Raw genomic sequence first — 20,000 nt, 5'->3', positions numbered from 1 at the left:
TGTATGACATCATTGGAACTTCAAAGTGTCTTATTTGTATCATGGGAATTTAAAAAGTTTCTATGAAATAATCAGACATGTAAAGGTTCTTCTATGACATCATTGGAACTTTTAAAGGTTTAGAATGTATCGTAAAGCGGTTCTCCTATCACAGCGGTTCCTTACTAGAGTAAAGAGATGCTTACATCAGTAACTCAATGTTCAGGGTTATTCCTGAGACTAATAATAAAACAACCTTTACATAACCTTAACATTACGTGTTCGTTGTTAGATATCTCCGCGGGTTCCTCTCACAGAGGACTGCAGTATTCATTGATGTGTTTTAAGATGTTTTACCCGAGAGGACGGTTTTGTCCCATGTGACTGAACTCTGTACCGCAGTAAATACTACGCTTTTAGAAGAGAGGAACGAATGATTTAGAGACTGCTGGAGAGATCAAGGACAGGAACGCCAAGAGAAGAAGGACAGAGTAAGTCAGGGGATGGATAGGATTAGATTTTGCCGCACACACAGAAATACTGAGTCAACAAGTGCAGCGAGATGCAAGAGTGTGAAGGGCAGAGATGTCTTCATCAGCTGAGTGTCGACCATATCGTCCTGTCTTCACTATTTTCAGTCATTTCACGACAATCCAATGTTTTTATCCACTTTGGTGAGTGAACGACTCTTTTAGATGCTTCAGTCGCGCTGGAGATTTTCAAAATGTCAATCTGTTGTAGGTGAAAATGTATCATATTGAAGTATTTACATATCATGATGCTACATTGCTAAGCCATTTAAATGGGTGTATTATTGATTTACAGAGTTGTATAACTGTAAAAAAAAATGTCAGAAACTTTGTTTGAGATCTAACAAAAGTTGATACCCAAGAATTATGTGTATTAGCGTCTCTGTCCCTCATCCTCTGTTGCTGATGTTGGCATCTGTGAGTGGCACAGCTGAATGCGGATTTTGTTGCACTGCATACAAACTCTGCATTAGACCACTATTGCATTACAGTCCCTTCCAGACCCCTCTTTGCATTTGGGCTCTCTCTATCGAGTGCTTGCTGCTTCATATAGTCCCTGTAACTATAGCAACAACTCTCTCAAACATGTGAAGTAAAGCTGTGTGAGAGTGTTTTTGTGCTTGCATTTGTTGGCCATGTAATTGGGCTTTTCCACTGCACGGTACAACTCTACTCCACTTGTTTTTGGGGGTTTTCCACTGTGGATAGTTCCTGGTATCTGGTACTTTTTTAGCACCACCTCAGTCAAGGTTCCAAGCGAGCCGAGCCGATACTAAATGTGACGTCAAAATCCTGCAGATCACTGATTGGTCAGAGAGAATCGTCACTACCAGCGCCACAGAATTTTCGACATGGGACATCAACCCACTAGTTTTAAAGTTAGCAACAGTGATGGCAGTATCATTTGATCACTCGACTTTTGAATTGTAAAAAGAAAAAATGACACAAAACCACGTCATGGTCAATAAACGAGGTGCAGACGGTCCACTCGTTAGCGATGAACGAAATGACGTGAAACGAAAAAGTCTTTCAGGAAGTGTCTCAGCTGTTGTCCGCACACAGCTACCAGTGGACCGACCAACAGTGCAGGGAAAGTAAAACTACATTGACTACAGAACAATCAAGGAAATGTGGAAGTGGTTTGACCAAATGGACGCTATCTAAACCGGCGAGCAATGGGAGGGAGAGTGCGCTGGACTGGCGTTGATCCATGATGGAGGATGGTACATTTTGTTACGTTAACTCTATACTCTGCTTGAAAGCTTCACTTTATTTAGTTGAGCAGCTACTGGAAGCTTCTAAAACAACCAATTTAACTGTTACACTTGTGTAAAATCACCATCAACAACTGCTTTATGCAGCACAATGAGCTAGCAGCTAACAGCTAGCGCTCGTGTTAATGTTTATGGTCAGTTTGTGTCGAGTTTAAGATGATGTCACGACAGTAGAGGTGGCGTAACAATGACGATCAGCCTATAATCCCACCCATGTTGAGGCGGCACTAAACTGCAGTGGAAAAGCAAACTCAGAAAAGCGAGTCGAGTCGAACCGTAACGTGCCGTGCCGTGGAAAAGTGCCATAAATGTGAACTTTTAAATTTGAGACACAGGTTTAGATGTATTTGTGTTCGTCCTGTTCTGAAGTGTTGGTCTTAAAGCAAAGCCTGTAGTCTAGCAGAAAATCCAGCTGAACTGTCTACTTCTGATGGGAGTTGGTTTATGTGGTTTTTAGGTGGTTGAAGTTGATCAGTTATAGTCATCGAAGCTGTCAAATTAAAATGTGAAATTCACCATCAAATTTAAGGTAAAAATACTAAATGTGTTATTGTTTCAATAGCCGCGTTTCAACTATCGGGCCAAATGAGGGCGTGCCAGTGCGTGCCAGGGCCAGTTGCGTTCCCACAGTCACTTCCGGGGCTTTATCGGGGCCAATGACCTTTGGCACGCCAAACAAGGCCCCCAGGGGATTGAGGCGGGTTCAATGCCAAAGAAGTTTCTCCAAACCTTCCGGGTTATGCATTCAGAGCACCACAATACAAGTTCAGCAAAAATAAAAATAAAACTTTGGGCACAGAACAAATCCGTCAAAAATGCCAATGGCCCATTGTGCCATGCTTTGCTTTTTTTTCAGTATTTCATGCAGAAGCGGCACATTTTTAGATGTTGTTAACTTGAAAGAACTTCGACTTTTGACGCATCTCAAGACCCCTGCGGTCTATACTAATCTGAGGTTTCTTTACTGCAATACCAGGTTTGGTCTGAACAGCCCCTTTCAGTATTTATGATGCATTTCATCAGGTGGGCAGACTAGAGGTGCATCTGAACTTACTACATGAGTCAGTGTAAATACAAAATACTTGATCCCACTTCTGTGATTCAAAGCTGACACATCATCGGTCATCAGCTGCAGCAGATCTGGTGGTGTCGGGGTGTATGTGGGCTGCAGTCAGTGTGAGCCGTTGCTTTGGTGGCGATTGTGACTCATTAACGCTAATACAGGGCAAACCTGACAGCACATGAATCAGAGAACATACAGACCACTATTACTATGTATTCATCTGGCAGACTCATTTGAAAAGCTACTTGCATTGCATTCAAAACATATATTATGTCTATATGCAGCATGCAGTAGAGCTCCTATCTAGTCATACTTCAATTGGGAAAGACCGAAATATCCAGAACTCAGTCATCTCAAGGTTATGTGTGTGTGTGAGTGATTGGCAGGTTAAATTTAGGAGTGTTTTCGAGTGTGAGTCAAATTACACACGGCTCTCACTGCCATTTCATCTTACTGTGTTTTTCATGATAAGTGCAAACTGGAGAGCAGAGCTGAATTATTGATGATTCTGAAAATGGTAATCACTCTCCTCATGCTACTAATAAAGAGGCGGAGGATTTTTAATTAGCTGCGCATGTTGTGTCCACTGATGTATTTAACTTTAGGCTGATGTTCAACTAAAATGAAGTTTGAAGATTATATTACTTCAGACCCCAGACCAAGGAAAACATCATGCTTGACTATTGACTATAAAGTATATATATATATATATTATGAAAACGGTGTGTTTCAAATGTATATGCCCAATGTATCAAGTGTCAAATATAGACTGTAACCTTTTTCAAATGTATTTTGTAGTTCATTAACATATCATTAGTGATGTATCAATATTTTAATAATGATCTAAATCAATATTGTTCACTCTGTAAATGTAAATATGCAGATTTCACGAAATATTCCATGATGCACCGCTGTCATTAACATAGTTTTAAAACAATTGCCAGAATGTTTAATTATATGTTTATCTGATGTGTGTTAATGCAATGTATTTTATTCATCCAAACGCCTTAAATAATCACAAAAGATTAAATGAAGTTTGTGATATTTAAATACTTTAAATACAAAAATGCTCATTAAAAGCCAGCGCTTCTTGTGTTTGTTGCCTTGGAAACCGTATAATTATATCACATTGCAGAAAAAAAACTAGGATTAGATAAAACAGAACCTATTTGACTATAAAAGGAAAAAGTGTTTGTTTATTTTAATGATAATTTGTTTGTTTTTCTTTGTGTCATTTTAAATGGCAGGGGTTAATGTGCACTCTCTCTCTCTCTCTCTCTCTCTCTCTCTCTCTCTCTCTCTCTCTCTCTCGTGTATTTCTCTCTCAGCGCTCGTTCGTGCTCTCTTTAGTGTGACTGTCTGCCTACCTCGTCTCACACCAAGAGGCCAAAAAACCACCCACACAATCCCTCGCACTGTAGCCATGACGACCTCGGCCCTGCGGCGACAGGTGAAGAACATTGTGCACAACTACTCGGATGCAGAGATCAAGGTGAGGGAGGCAACCTCCAATGACCCCTGGGGTCCGTCCAGCTCACTGATGTCAGAGATTGCCGAGCTGACGTTCAGCGTTGTGGCGTTCAGCGAGGTCATGGCCATGGTGTGGAAACGGCTCAATGACCACGGCAAAAACTGGAGACATGTCTACAAGGTGTGCTAGTTATTACACAGTTATAAAACAGTTACAAAAAAGTTAGATAAAAGTTACAACACAGTTGTAAAACAGTTACAACACAGTTGTTAAACAGTTACAACATGGTTATAAAACAGTTACAACACGGTTGTTAAACAGTTACAACATGGTTATAAAACAGTTACAACACAGCTGTTAAACAGTTACAACATGGTTATAAAACAGTTACAACACGGTTGTTAAACAGTTACAACACGGTTGTTAAACAGTTACAACACGGTTGTTAAACAGTTACAACAAAGTTGTTAAACAGTTACAACATGGTTATAAAACAGTTACAACACAGTTGTTAAACAGTTACAACACGGTTATAAAACAATTACAACAGTTATAAAACAGTTACAACACAGTTGTTAAACAGTTACAACACAGTTATATATAGTTTTAATAGTTATAATACAGGAATAACACATGTACAACTTACGTATCACATTGTAATAAGGCTATATACATATATTCTGCATCTTTTGAAGCCATACAATTACTTTGTGTGATACACTTTATATTATGAGCAGCTAATCTCTCCGTCTCTCTGGTCTAGGCCCTAACTCTGTTGGATTATTTGGCTAAAACGGGTTCGGAGCGTGTTGCCCAGCAGTGCCGCGAGAATGCCTTCACCATTCAGACTCTCAGAGACTTTCAGTACGTCGACCGCGACGGGAGAGATCAGGGCGTGAACGTGCGCGAGAAAGCCAAGCAGCTTGTGGCACTGCTGAGAGACGAGGAGCGTTTGCGTCAGGAACGAACGCAGGCGCTGAAGACCAAAGAAAGGATGGCAGGTGGAGGCGGGGTGGGCGGAGTGCCACCAGCGTATCCCACCAGACGCAGCAGTCAACCGTGCATGGCAGACTTCAACCACTCCAGAGGATCACCATCATCATTTAACTGTGAGAGAATATACACTGTAAAAAATAAAGAACAATGGCCAATAAATATGATTAGATGAGTTGAAAAGAGAAAAGGTTTTATCAAACTCCAACTCTATCATGTTTTATCCCAGTGCTGATGTCTCATTCAGAGTGTCTGTGTTTGTGTTGTTTAATATCTGCTAAGTACACACATTTAGACATAAACACACTGAGATTACAAAATCGGAGATTGGAGAAATCAATCAAATCAATCACACACATAAATAAACAATGACTGGAGTAATAACATACTGATCATCCATCACCCGTCTGTCTGTTTGTAGCGTCATCCTCGTCTCCTCAAGCATCTGATCTGGAACAGACTCGACCGCAGACCAGCGGAGAAGAAGAACTGCAGCTGCAGCTCGCAATAGCCATGAGCAGAGAGGTACACACACAAACATTTACAAATACACATAATGTGTGTGTGTGTGGACAGCGATGAGATCTCGGTGAGCAGAGAGGACAAACATGTTCTTGATGACCTGATGAATCTTTCCTGCTGTTTCAGGAATATTTCTATTCAATAGCACCAGTGTTGGGCAAGCTACTCGAAAAATGTACCTAGCTAAGCTACAAAATACTCAACAGAAAAATTAGTTAAGCTAAGCTAAAAGCTGCACTTCAGAGAATGGAGCAAGTACACTACAAACTACATGACAAAAGTAGCTTGCTACATTTAAGCTACTTCATATGTTTTCATTTGCAGATGCACAGAGCCGTCACAGAGAAAGCATCTAAAAGACGTATTCACATGATGTTTATCAAAGCCTTGGTACAGTATATTACAGTTTAGTGCAATACAGTATACTGGTCTACGGTATATTACAGTTTAGTGAAATACAGTATACCGGTCTACAGTATATTACAGTTTAGTGCAATACAGTATACCGGTCTACAGTATATTACAGTTTAGTGAAATACAGTATACTGGTCTACAGTATATTACAGTTTAGTGCAATACAGTATACTGGTCTACAGTATATTACAGTTTAGTGAAATACAGTATACCGGTCTACAGTATATTACAGTTTAGTGCAATACAGTATACCGGTCTACAGTATATTACAGTTTAGTGAAATACAGTATACTGGTCTACAGTATATTACAGTTTAGTGCAATACAGTATACTGGTCTACAGTATATTACAGTTTAGTGAAATACAGTATACCGGTCTACAGTATATTACAGTTTAGTGCAATACAGTATACCGGTCTACAGTATATTACAGTTTAGTGAAATACAGTATACCGGTCTACAGTATATTACAGTTTAGTGCAATACAGTATACCGGTCTACAGTATATTACAGTTTAGTGAAATACAGTATACTGGTCTACGGTATATTACAGTTTAGTGCAATACAGTATACTGGTCTACAGTATATTACAGTTTAGTGAAATACAGTATACCGGTCTACAGTATATTACAGTTTAGTGCAATACAGTATACTGCTCTACAGTATATTACAGTTTAGTCCATTACAGTATACCGGTCTACAGTATATTACATTTAGTGCAATACAGTATACTGGTCTACGGTTTATTACAGTTTAGTGCAATACAGTATACTGGTCTACGGTATATTACAGTTTAGTGAAATACAGTATACCGGTCTACAGTATATTACAGTTTAGTGCAATACAGTATACCGGTCTACAGTATATTACAGTTTAGTGAAATACAGTATACCGGTCTACAGTATATTACAGTTTAGTGCAATACAGTATACTGGTCTACAGTATATTACAGTTTAGTGAAATACAGTATACCGGTCTACAGTATATTACAGTTTAGTGCAATACAGTATACCGGTCTACAGTATATTACAGTTTAGTCCATTACAGTATACCGGTCTACAGTATATTACAGTTTAGTGCAATACAGTATACTGCTCTACGGTATATTACAGTTTAGTCCATTACAGTATACTGGTCTACGGTATATTACACTTTAGTGCAATACAGTATACCGGTCTACGGTATATTACAGTTTAGTGCAATACAGTATACCGGTCTACGGTATATTACAGTTTAGTGCAATACAGTATACCGGTCTACGGTATATTACAGTTTAGTGCAATACAGTATACCGGTCTACGGTATATTACAGTTTAGTGCAATACAGTATACCGGTCTACGGTATATTACAGTTTAGTCCATTACAGTATACCGGTCTACGGTATATTACAGTTTAGTGCAATACAGTATACCGGTCTACGGTATATTACAGTTTAGTGCAATACAGTATACCGGTCTACGGTATATTACAGTTTAGTGCAATACAGTATACCGGTCTACGGTATATTACAGTTTAGTGCAATACAGTATACCGGTCTACGGTATATTACAGTTTAGTGCAATACAGTATACCGGTCTACGGTATATTACAGTTTAGTCCATTACAGTATACCGGTCTACGGTATATTACAGTTTAGTGCAATACAGTATACCGGTCTACGGTATATTACAGTTTAGTGCGATACAGTATACCGGTCTACGGTATATTACAGTTTAGTCCATTACAGTATACCGGTCTACGGTATATTACAGTTTAGTGCGATACAGTATACCGGTCTACGGTATATTACAGTTTAGTGCAATACAGTATACCGGTCTACGGTATATTACAGTTTAGTGAAATACAGTATACCGGTCTACGGTTTATTACAGTTTAGTGAAATACAGTATACCGGTCTACGGTATATTACAGTTTAGTGCAATACAGTATACCGGTCTACGGTATATTACAGTTTAGTCCATTACAGTATACCGGTCTACGGTATATTACAGTTTAGTGCAATACAGTATACCGGTCTACGGTATATTACAGTTTAGTGCAATACAGTATACCGGTCTACGGTATATTACAGTTTAGTCCATTACAGTATACCGGTCTACGGTATATTACAGTTTAGTGCAATACAGTATACCGGTCTACGGTATATTACAGTTTAGTGCAATACAGTATACCGGTCTACGGTATATTACAGTTTAGTGAAATACAGTATACCGGTCTACGGTTTATTACAGTTTAGTGAAATACAGTATACCGGTCTACGGTTTATTACAGTTTAGTGAAATACAGTATACCGGTCTACGGTATATTACAGTTTAGTGAAATACAGTATACCGGTCATGTAAAATGACTATTTTTGCATGTATTTTTCATATTTATAAAACTACCCCATTTTAACATAATTTCCTTTGCATATTTCTGTATAAATCTCTGCGTACATATACTGCTCATCTTATCCTGTACATCTGTCTTGCTGTTGTATTTCTGTATGTACTGGAAGCTTTAGATAAGAGGCCAAATTCCTTGGTATACATTGATATACGTACAACTATTTATGCATTATACTTTACGATCAGAATTTGATGAATACTGCATTCATATACCATTATATTAACATGGTGCTCCCAGATAATGGTACATGTCCAAAAACATGGTAATGTCATTGTACTTAAGTGTTTTGGTGTAGGTTAATATGTGTTTTGATAGTTTCTTTACCTGCAGAATTTGTTGACAAGCTGCACACATGTATTGAACTTAATAAAGACATTCTTCACTGGCAAATGAAAGGAGGTATTTGCAGGTTTGGTCTCGATTGATTTTAGATCCAATGCAACCAGAGTTATCTTTATTTGCCCTGTTATAAAATATTCCATGAGGTTGTTGACAAGTGAGAGCACATGTGAGTGAGCTTTCTAAGTCATTCAGATTGAATTGCAAACTGATTCAGACTACTTTCCTATCACGTGTGACCAATTCATTTTGAAGAACCAACTGAAATGAGCGATTCATTTGTGATCTTTAGTTCTGATTCAAAACTTCTGATAGTAAACATCGGGTACAAGTCATGATGTAGCGGTGTCAATTGTCAACACTATACCGCTACCTTGTCAAAAATACAGCTTCGCTACCGAAAAGCTACTTGATTTAAAAACTATCAAACTACAATCTCGCTACTTATTGTTATTTTGTGGATTTTATACTATTTGTAAGATAGAATTTATGATAATGTAATATGAAACTTAGACTTAAACTTGAAGCATTCACATATTCTGACCTTGAAAGTGAGGTCAGAGCCCGTCTAAAAGGACAGCCTACAACGTTAGCATAGAATAGCGTAGCACGGTGGTCCCATAGACATTCAGTTACAAACACGCCCCACAGTATTAACTCCCACCCTCAATACTGATTGACAGGTGTCTGTGAAAGGCATCGGAAACGCAAGTGTAAAAGGAAATTGCGATTTCATTTGAATTTTGGCAGGCTCCATACAGGACGCCGAGGAGTTAAAATAGCAAACGGGCTAATTAACATTGCTATTTCAATATGACAGGGTCAGAACTCGTAACACGTAGGAAATGGAATTGCAAAAACAATTTTCAATTTGTTTTGAATTAGTCCTGAAAATGCTCCCATACAAATTCACAAAATCAAACTTGCTTTAAATATGAATGATGTCACCTCTTATCAGTTGCCAATGACTAAATCTGATTTTCTATTTATCACTGTAGCTTTACTGAGTCTTGTTGTCATGGAGACGGATGAGGACATCCAATTAGCATGGAGCAGGTATCTGAGGAACATGTGTGTGTTTAAGGCTTTTTCAGAACCAACAAAGGACGTACTTTACAGCAAACGCTTTAATTACACAACAGTAAGAAAAATCCACTTTTCCAAAGTATTTAACCAGTTTAATGCGTTTTTACGAAAGTCCACTTCTAATGTCATTTCACAGTATACAGTTATCCACATGCCGCTAGATCTTTCGTGCAGTGTACGAGATTGTAACAGGGTTAAAATGGGAAAGGAGGAGGTGGGAACTGGCTGAACAATCAAAGTAATATTTTAATAGGGACTTAAACAAAAACACACACAAACATAAACGCACACACGGCAGCCGCATGTGGCTCTCTCTCTCCCGAACTGCTGCATTCCGCTGCACTTATTCCTCTCCTCGGCTGATTAGCACGATTGGGGGCCGGGCATGCATAGTCACGTCCCGGCCCCGCCCTCCTCCTCGTCACACTGATATAACAAGCCAAACTGACATTTACATATGCAGGAAATGAATTAGGGATATCAACAATTTAGTTTTCACTGCTTCACATCCTATTTATTGATATCAATATGACATCATTGCTCACAAAATACACATTCTTGATACCAAAAATGGTTGTTACCAAAAACTAGTTTTAGAATTCCAATTTGACATATAAGCATAGCTTCTGTACACATTCATTTCTTCTTCTTCTTCTTCTTTCGGCTGCTCCCGTTAGGGGTCACCACATTGAACCATCTGTGATCCGCATATTTGACATGGCTCAGGTTTACGCCGGATGCCCTTCCCGCACTTTCATTTATCCTAATGCTAGTAATTACAGAACTTGCCGCCACTATAGTAATGGTATATCAATGCATCTGTCATGCTCAATCCACACTGCAAGCGAGTGACGCAACACAACAAATCTGCATCACTCCCACCATAATCATCAATTTAATGGCTGTGATGTTGTTCTTTGGTGTATGATTACATGCCACTCATTTCCTAACAGACTTTTTTCCTTTTTCACAAATTATATCTTCAGCTCTTAATAGCACGCTGCTTAAAGAGTCCATCTTTATTCTACGTCTCTAGTACTTTTTCAGTCTGGGGCCGCTGGAGGGACGTTTTCCCTTGAATTCCCTTTATCTGCTGTGGATCTCATGAAGCTCATTAACCTTCTGCTCTTTTCATTTTTAAATAAGATTTCCACTTACTCTCACTAACCTTTTCCTTTTCAACTCTGACCTAAGATCCATGAGTTTGTGTGAGTTTAGATTGCATCAGATGTTGTTTTGTCTTCTGAAGGAGCAGTGCACGCATCAGGGAGATGAAGGTCAACTTCAGAATGTTCTGGAGGAGAGCAAGAAAGAGAGACAATCAGGAACTGGAGAGGTGAGAGAGCGAGTTCTGATGGACTGAACACCTGTATTGATCTTATGAGGGTTTGATTGGCTGTGGTTCGGTTTCTTAATACAGTTGGCAATGATTGATCTGGTGGATATATTTGGCCCCCCGTCTGCTGCACCAGTGAACAGTGACCCTTGGGATACCCAACCCACATGTCCTGTGACCTCTGACCCCTGGGACTCTATTGGTCAGTGATATCATGTGCCTCCTATTTGAAAACACTCTCAGGGGCTGTTCACATAGAAGGTGTTCTTGGTCTATACTGTACATTGTCTTTATGCTTTACAGCATTTACCCTTGAAAGTTTCTTTTGATTATGATTATTTGCTTGCGCTAATAATAAAACCATGTTTTTGAGCTATCTCTTTCTGTTTCAGCTGTAGTGAACTCCAGAAACCCTGTGGCTGGAAGTCCATGGACAGCCCGCCCTTCCTCCTGTAGCCCTGCTCACTCTTGGGGCAACCACCAATCACCTCCTGATCCCTGGGAAGCCCCTCCTTCAAACCCCACCTCTAACCCTAACCTAATCCTAACTTCTAATATGATTGAACAAGCCTGGAGGAGCCCTGCCCGACCAGGTAGCACAGACCACGAATACTAGCATCCACAATACACTCATGGAATAAACAGGCCTATACACAGGCCGCAAAAATTAAGTCACACATTTTCAGTGACAACTCTTTAAAAAAATAAAATCCTATGGATTTGTCACAAAAGTCGTGCAAACGTTTAGCCTGAAATGAAAGCTATGCTTTTTTTCCCCAAGGCATAAGTTGATTATTTTAGGTTGATCGTGATACAGATTTGCTTCTGATTATAACTGGCATATTGTGTTGCTTTGTCACATTGCTCTTATCATGAATCATCCATAAAATTGTGTTATTTCTGCACCATTAAAGACACTTAACAGAATAGCAAAAAAATCGATTGTCTCCAAACTCTCTTCCCATCTCTGTTGTTCATTAAAACAGATGGTGCACCATTGATGGAGCTAATGTTGCTATTCTGGGCCTCTTAGATTTCACAAACAGATTTCAATTCAGTTTGGTGCCAATTTTCAATACAGAAATGACTCATCACATGCTTTAGTAATAGCACAGCTTTTTAAGATACAAGTGGTTGTGGTTTTCTAGAGGTCCATATCTAGAATCATTATTCTGCCTTCTAGCGCCAATTGGAAAGGATCCATTTTCCATTCAGGAAGAGGAGGAGGAGCTTAGAGAGGAGGAGGAGGGGCCTATAGTTGAACAGGAGGGGCCAAACCGGGTATTCAGCCCTCGCCGTGAGAGCCTTGCAGGTCTGCAACAACCTTCAATACTCCAAAATAAATCATAATAATACTTCATTCAGCTTTCATTGACTCTTATTTTCAGATGTTGATCAGTTTGGCGAGTTGGTAGTTGGTGTTCAAGTGAACGGAGTGGCAAGGGATGGTCCAGAGACCTATGACCTCTCTCATCTTGGACCTCCTCTTGATGCAGTGACCCCCAGACTGTGTCGGACCCCCGAGGCATTCCTCGGGCCCACCGCTGCCACGCTGGTAAACCTCGACAAGCTTATTCCCACCAACCCACCTGCCAAGAGCAAAAACCCCTTCTTGTCAGGTAGGTGAACCTATGTGAATAAATGTACAATCATTTAAACATAATCACAAAATAAACCCTTTCAGTTTGCTTCACCATGTCAGTTTTATTTTGCAATTATTTGGCGATACATTTTGTGGCTGACTGTACATTATCTGTTACTTTTCTGCCCTTTGTCTCTTTCTCCTTCAGGTCTGAGCACACCATCTCCCACAAACCCTTTCCACTCGGAGCAGCCCAGACTGACTCTAAATCAGATGAGACCCAACTCCACCTCTCCCCTGCCAGCCCACACCCTGTCCTACAGCGCCTCCCTCCCCCTGCCCATACTGCAGCAGAAGCCTCAGTCACTGCCCTCATCCTTTACCCAGCCCCACCATGGCCTACTGGACATGCCCAGTAACCTGCCTCAGCCCCTCCTACCCCTCACCCCTGCCCCTCTCCACCCCTCCACACTACCACCACACTACCAAGGTCAAAGCCACAATCCCTTCCTATGAGGATCCAGACTGAAACTGGATTTGAATCACTTCTGTTCACGATTGTTTCTGAACTGGATTCTGCTCAATGGGAAAATGTGCCCCGAAACTGGAATACTCTGCCTGATTGAGTTTCAGTATGGATGGACAAAAGTGAATCAAGAGCTAATTTAATTTAGATTACTCTTTATGATTTGGTTTCAATGTGAATGGACAAAAGTGAATCAAGAGCTGATTTATTCTGGATAACTCCTCATAATTTGGTTTCAGTGTAAAGCAACTGAAGTGAATCGAGAGCTGATTTCCTTTAGATTATTCATCGCAATTTGGTTTACGTATGAATGGACAAAACTGAATCAAGATCTTATTTATTCTGGATTGCTCATCATTATTTGGTTTGAATTTAAAGCAACTGAAGTGAATCAAGAGCTGATTTACTTCAGATTACTATACATGATTTAGTTTCAGTGTGAATGGACAAAAGTGAATCAAGAACTGAATTAATCTGGATTGTTCATCATGATTTGGTTTCAGTGTGAATGGACAAAAGTGAATCAAGAACTGATTTAATCTGGATTGCTCATCATGATTTGGTTTCAGTGTGAATGGACAAAAGTGAATCAAGAACTGAATTAATCTGGATTGTTCATCATGATTTGGTTTCAGTGTGAATGGACAAAAGTGAATCAAGAACTGATTTAATCTGGATTGCTCATCATGATTTGGTTTCAGTGTGAATGGACAAAAGTGAATCAAGAACTGATTTATTCTGGATTGCTCATCATGATTTGGTTTCAGTGTGAATGGACAAAAGTGAATCAAGAACTGATTTAATCTGGATTGCTCATCATGATTTGGTTTCAGTGTGAATGGACAAAAGTGAATCAAGAACTGATTTATTCTGGATTGCTCATCATGATTTGGTTTCAGTGTGAATGGACAAAAGTGAATCAAGAACTGATTTAATCTGGATTGCTCATCATGATTTGGTTTCAGTGTGAATGGACAAAAGTGAATCAAGAACTGAATTAATCTGGATTGCTCATCATGATTTGGTTTCAGTGTGAATGGACAAAAGTGAATCAAGAACTGATTTAATCTGGATTGTTCATCATGATTTGGTTTCAGTGTGAATGGACAAAAGTGAATCAAGAACTGATTTAATCTGGATTGCTCATCATGATTTGGTTTCGTATGAACCAACTGAAGTAAATTATGAGTTTATTGACTCTTGATTACTCTTGATAACTGACACCTTGATTTGGTTTCAATGTGAACAGACTGAAGTGAATCCAGCTGATTTGAATGCTTCGATCAGAATGTTACTAAAGAACAATTTAGGGTTGAAAATTACTTTCTAAAAAGACAATCCACATTAGATGTTGAGTGGCTTTATTAACATGTTAGTTTGAAGTGACTTCTATATTCGTTTTGATAAAGTAAAGAATAAGAGATAAACCTGGATGATGACATTTATATTGAGCTACAAGTCAACATTAAATGGACTCAATCAGCTCTTTTATGCACATTCTTGGTCTTATTTTGTTTATCTAAAATAGTTTATATCAGATTTAATTTTCTCTGATGCGACTTTCCTTTTGGCTGATGTCACAAAATTCTCATTGAATATTGTGTTTCACTTGGAAATATGAAGTAGAATGAATCACTAATGTGTTTAATGTTGACGTTAATGGCTACAACATACTCTACACAAGTACGTGAACGCAAATTCTGCTTTGGTGAGGAACACCTAAATTACATAAATTATCCATATCCAGTTTAGTGGCACAGACTTTTAAAGGCAACTCTATCTGAGGATCTTTCCTGCCATGGTAAAGCAAGAATGCACATTAAGTTGGCAATGCGGTGGCCAAGCGCCCGCGTCTGCGTACACATATTTGAGTAAAGTGTGTTTCTGTCCTAAAACAAAGTCCATGCTTTGCTCTTCTGCTTCTTGCTGCCTTGTATCGATGGATTCCTGGGAACGTTTGCCATACAGGGTCGAGCACTGATTGTAACCATCCTCTTCTTCACAAACCATGTGCCTGTCTCACCGACAGTCCCACAATGCACTGGGGCTGGCGCCTCACTTCCTATTAGGATCTCCAGAGCGCCACCCTCAGGAAAAAGACAAACAGACAATACTTACAGTAATGCTGAATAATCCTATGATGTTTCCTTCTCTCAGAAAACGACTTTAAGAATCTAGGATCAGCTTTACTCTCTCTGCTAATGAATCTGACATTGAGTTCAGCATATTTCCTATTAAAGGTGACCAGGTTAATCGTTTAATCTATTACAAGCTAATTGGTGCATATTCATGACACTAATAAATGAATGTTATTCACTTTTAATGCTTGTGATTACTTTGTCCTATTTTTTTGTTTTCTCTCCATTTCTTTTTCCTTCAAAGTGTTAAAGGCCCCATGAAATGGTTTGAGGGACCATTCTCTTGCCTGTGTGCTTATGTACTTCCTGTTGAAACAGGAAGTAGAGGCGGGCAGGACAAATCAAATAGCATATCCTATTTTTCAAATCATCTGGATTTGATTTTCAGTGGAACCATAACATGAATTCACAGTTTATGCCACAACATGTATAACTAGGTCAATAATTAAATATTAAAAAAACTGTCAGAAATATAAAAAAAATATTTATTACTATGGGACGTTTTTTTGCATCCACATTTTGGATATTGTTGGCATTCGTTGGCAATTCAGTGCCTTTAATTATTTAATTATATTTTCTTGGTCAAATGGAACATATGGGGGCATTTATATAGATTATCAATTTACTTTAACTTAAATAGTATCAATATGATCAATGGGGGGCCGGAGTGAAGACCTGAGGACTTTGACAAGGGCCAAATGTCATGGGTCAGAGCATCTCTGAAAGGCATGTGGGGTGCTCCCGCTCATCAGTGGTGAGTATTTACCAACAGTGGCCCGAGGAGGGACAAACCACAAACTGCCGTCCGGGTGTTGGGCACCAAAGGATCATCGATGCGCAAGGCCAATAAACACTACCCCCTCTTGTCCGAACCGACAGAAGGTCTACTGTGTGACAAGTCACATGATGGAATGTGTCACAACACACAGCATCACATCCTGCTGCGTATGCCCACGATGACCCCTGTCCACCATTGGAAGTCCCAACAATGGACATGTGAGCAGTGGAAGGGGTCGTCTGGTCCGATGAGTCCTGTTTTCTGTTCACATGGATGGCCGTGCACGTGTGCGCTATTTACCTGGTTGAGTCATGGTACCAGGATGCACTGTGGGAAGACGACAAGAGAAGGGAATGTGATGCTCTGGTCAATATTCAGCTGGGAATCCTGCAGACCTGTGCCACCTACCTAAACATCGTTGCAGACCAGGTACACCCCTTCATGGCATTGGTGGCAGTGGCCTCTTTCAGCAGAATAATTCACCCTGCCACACTGCACACATTGTTCAGGAATGGTTTGAGGAACATGATGAAGAGTTCAAGGTGTTGCTCTGGCCTCCAAATCCTACATGATGAAGAGTTCAGCATCTGTGGGTTGTGCTGATCCACGGCAGCTCCACCTTGCAACTTAAAGGACATACAAGGATCTGCTGCTAATGTCTTGGTGCCAGATACCACAAGACACTTTCATGGGTCATGTAGTGTTCATGCCTCAGTGTGTCGGCACTGTTTTAGCAGCACTCGGTGGACCAAGAGCGGTCATAATGTTTTGGCTCATTAGTGTATATCTGTTAAGTTTTGGTCAACTTTTAGGAGTACACGAGCATATAAATGACCTCCGAGTTAACAGAAATGGACAAAAAGCTTAAAAACTCAACAGGGTTTTAAAGGCATAGTTCACCTTAAAAACAACATTTTGTCAAAATATACAAATAAGATAAATTGAAAACAAGAGGAGAGTGAGTATATGATGAAATAACTTTTATTTTTGGGTGACCTGTCCCTTTAAGTGAGCTCACTGAAACAGTACCTCATATGACCAGCAGAGGATGCAAATAGTATTTGCCTAAAATCATGTTCAAGCTGCTCTATTGAAGTGTACAAGAGTCATTTGTACCTGTCAGACCTCTAATACTAGTATGACCGTGTCTGTTTGTGAAAGACAGACAGAGACATATAGAGAGTTTAACGTTCTCACTGAAGTAGCATGCCCAAACCTGCAGCCCTTTATAACGGCACGTTCTGAGCGGTTTAGCAGGTCTCAAGTGCACCTGCTTCACTGTGCGTGTATCTTTGTCTTTTAGCATTAACACACCTGTAATCATTTGCATATATTGTATACATTTATTTATTGCATAAAGATGTTCAGGCAGGTTTGAATGACTGAGACCTGCAGTAATAATGTACAAGTTAGCAAAACATCCCATTAATGAAACACTTTGAATAAACAATGCCATTTATTATATATGCAAACATAAAAACCTCATAAAACCATAAGACAAGGAATTCATTTGAACAGAATTTGAAGAGCTGAGATGCAGCATTTATTTGCGATTTCCATTATGTTTTTGTGACATTAATGTCTAATTCTCTTCCTTAGATTGTGGTTATTGGTGCCGCTCTTTCGTTTTCTTCTCGTGCTGCATATTCCTTGTGTTTTTGTCCGTGTTCGATAATGAACATTTGATTTGGAGGCAGAGACTTCAGCAGCATCAGAGGAATGGACGGATCTTTCCGCAACTATATCAGATTTATTATCTGGAGAAGTTTCAGGAGCCAAGACTGTGTTTGCTTCAGTTGAACATAGAGTAACTTTACCAGAGGCAGATGTTTCTGTGACGTTCGTTTGATCGGTTCGATCAGACGCTGGATTCTGAAGAGCGCTGGTTTGTTGCTCATGACAGCTACTTGAATTAGAAACATGTCTGATGTTGGAGTTTCTGGTCAGGTCTGAAACACCAGACTGGGCCAGCTGGCAGAGAGCGTACGCGGCTGTTGTTTCTTCCTCGACAATTAAAAGATGATCCTCTTGTGATGTCACAGCGCCCATAGTCCCCTGCGGAGCGAGGCTGTCTCTGATCAAAGTGCTCTGTGATTGGCTGTCTGATCGAGGTGTGGACAGGTTCAGAAGAAACGTTTGCTTGACTGGAGTGTCACTTGTCATCTGCCGTCTCTTGGAGAGGTTCAGAGGAATCATAGCATCCTCTTTTTCCCATCTCTCAATCTCTCTGAATGCAGACAAAGACCTGCACACACAAACAATAAGAAAGTAAATATTTATAAGTAAGATTAGTTTCCTTTACTTTTTACTTTGATAAATATTGTATACATGTAATTTAATTACATCGTTTACTCCTCATTTGCTTTATAGTAACTGAGTGACTGAGGCTGTTTGATGTTTTGTCTAATGTTTTAGTTTTATGTTCAACAGACAAAGACAAGTAGTAGCTTTCGAGTGTTCCTCTTTACCTGTCAGAGATATTCCTGCCCCCTGTTGGATGACCATCCCCATTTGTCCATATAGCCATGCCCCTCTCTTCTGATTGGCTGACTGGCATTGCTTCCCTACTCACAAATAGCGGATCCTGTGAATCATTGCAGGGGTTTGGGCTATCTGGTGATCCAGTGGCGGTGCGTCCACTCTGTGGACTCACCTGAAGCTCCTTTTCATCCAGTTTCATTCTTGGATCTCTATGTTCAGATGAGCCTTCCGCCACGAAGAACGGATCATGCGGTATGTTTGAGGGGTTGGAGGCTTTGTGTATTGTCGTCTCTGAAAATGCAGAGTTAATATCCATCATGGGGTGTGTCAGTTCTGAGTACGTAGTAACGGAGGGCGTTACGGGATGATTTTGCTGTTGTGGGAGGTAGTGGCCATAGTTGGGGTTTGGAAATGTGTGGAAGTATCTGAGATACTCTTTGGAAATCGGTGGCAGGGAATTCGCTGGCAACAGTTGCCTTGGAAACATAGGGTGGAGTCTGTGAGTTTCTAGGATGTAAGGACGAAGGTGTGGGTGAGTTGTGGTGGGGTCATAAATGTTACTTGGCAGAAGGTAGGGGTGAAACTGGGGGTAAGGTGGATGCAAAGGTGTTGGAACGCTCCAAGAATGATATCCGGTAAGGACAGCGCCATAATATGGAAAATCCATCGCACATTCCAGTTTGTGTTCGAGACTTTGAGAGCTTGGCACGAATGAGATTGGTGGTCTCCAGTATGCATGAGGAACAGGCTGTGAAAGAAAAACTTCTGGTTTGTTGACAGGTGATGCCATTTTCTTGCCGTCACCCAGAGATGATGTCCCATTTGAGGCGTCAGAGAAATGTGACCTTGGTGGATCCATCTCGTCGTGTCTTTTCTTCTCGAAGGATCCACTTTGGTTCAGAGCTGGAAGACTAGAAGAAACATCCCCATTTTTGGTAGATGGTTCAATGTTTGGCTTCTCCACCTGGATCTCTAGAATTTGCTCCATTGGAGATACCAACTCTTTTGGAGGTACACTGCTTTCATGATTGCTACCCATTGAGGACTCTGGGTTGTCTACGTCCTCTCCTAAGGATGTTTCTTTGGAAACATCATGGGTA

The 20,000-nt window shown here is 40.1% G+C and overlaps 2 protein-coding genes across 2 annotated transcripts in view; one reads left to right on the top strand and one right to left on the bottom strand.

The window, feature by feature from the left end:
• Nucleotides 1-15,737, top strand: part of LOC127643803 (epsin-3-like) — an 18,305-nt gene extending 2,568 nt beyond the window's left edge. The window contains exons 2-10 of the mRNA XM_052126696.1: nucleotides 4,175-4,497; nucleotides 5,081-5,426; nucleotides 5,732-5,835; nucleotides 11,309-11,395; nucleotides 11,480-11,597; nucleotides 11,788-11,988; nucleotides 12,579-12,707; nucleotides 12,784-13,014; nucleotides 13,186-15,737. Of these exons, the coding sequence (XP_051982656.1) occupies nucleotides 4,270-4,497; nucleotides 5,081-5,426; nucleotides 5,732-5,835; nucleotides 11,309-11,395; nucleotides 11,480-11,597; nucleotides 11,788-11,988; nucleotides 12,579-12,707; nucleotides 12,784-13,014; nucleotides 13,186-13,493 (1,752 nt within the window). The 5' untranslated portion in view covers nucleotides 4,175-4,269 and the 3' untranslated portion in view covers nucleotides 13,494-15,737. The remainder of the gene's footprint in view (nucleotides 1-4,174; nucleotides 4,498-5,080; nucleotides 5,427-5,731; nucleotides 5,836-11,308; nucleotides 11,396-11,479; nucleotides 11,598-11,787; nucleotides 11,989-12,578; nucleotides 12,708-12,783; nucleotides 13,015-13,185) is intronic.
• Nucleotides 15,738-17,396: 1,659 nt separating this feature from the next.
• Nucleotides 17,397-20,000, bottom strand: part of LOC127643802 (zinc finger protein 750-like) — a 4,462-nt gene continuing 1,858 nt past the window's right edge. Inside the window, exons 2-3 of the mRNA XM_052126695.1 lie at nucleotides 18,888-20,000; nucleotides 17,397-18,664 (exon numbers count right to left, since the gene is read on the bottom strand). The exon at nucleotides 18,888-20,000 is cut by the window's right edge and continues 400 nt beyond it. Coding sequence (XP_051982655.1) covers nucleotides 17,995-18,664; nucleotides 18,888-20,000 — 1,783 coding nt within the window. The 3' untranslated portion in view covers nucleotides 17,397-17,994. The remainder of the gene's footprint in view (nucleotides 18,665-18,887) is intronic.

Source organism: Xyrauchen texanus, chromosome 5 (assembly GCF_025860055.1).
Source record: "Xyrauchen texanus isolate HMW12.3.18 chromosome 5, RBS_HiC_50CHRs, whole genome shotgun sequence".
In the NCBI taxonomy this organism is placed as follows: Eukaryota; Metazoa; Chordata; class Actinopteri; order Cypriniformes; family Catostomidae; genus Xyrauchen; species Xyrauchen texanus.
The sequence above is the reverse complement of the archived record's forward strand: the minus strand, read 5'-3'. Positions and strand labels throughout refer to the sequence as shown.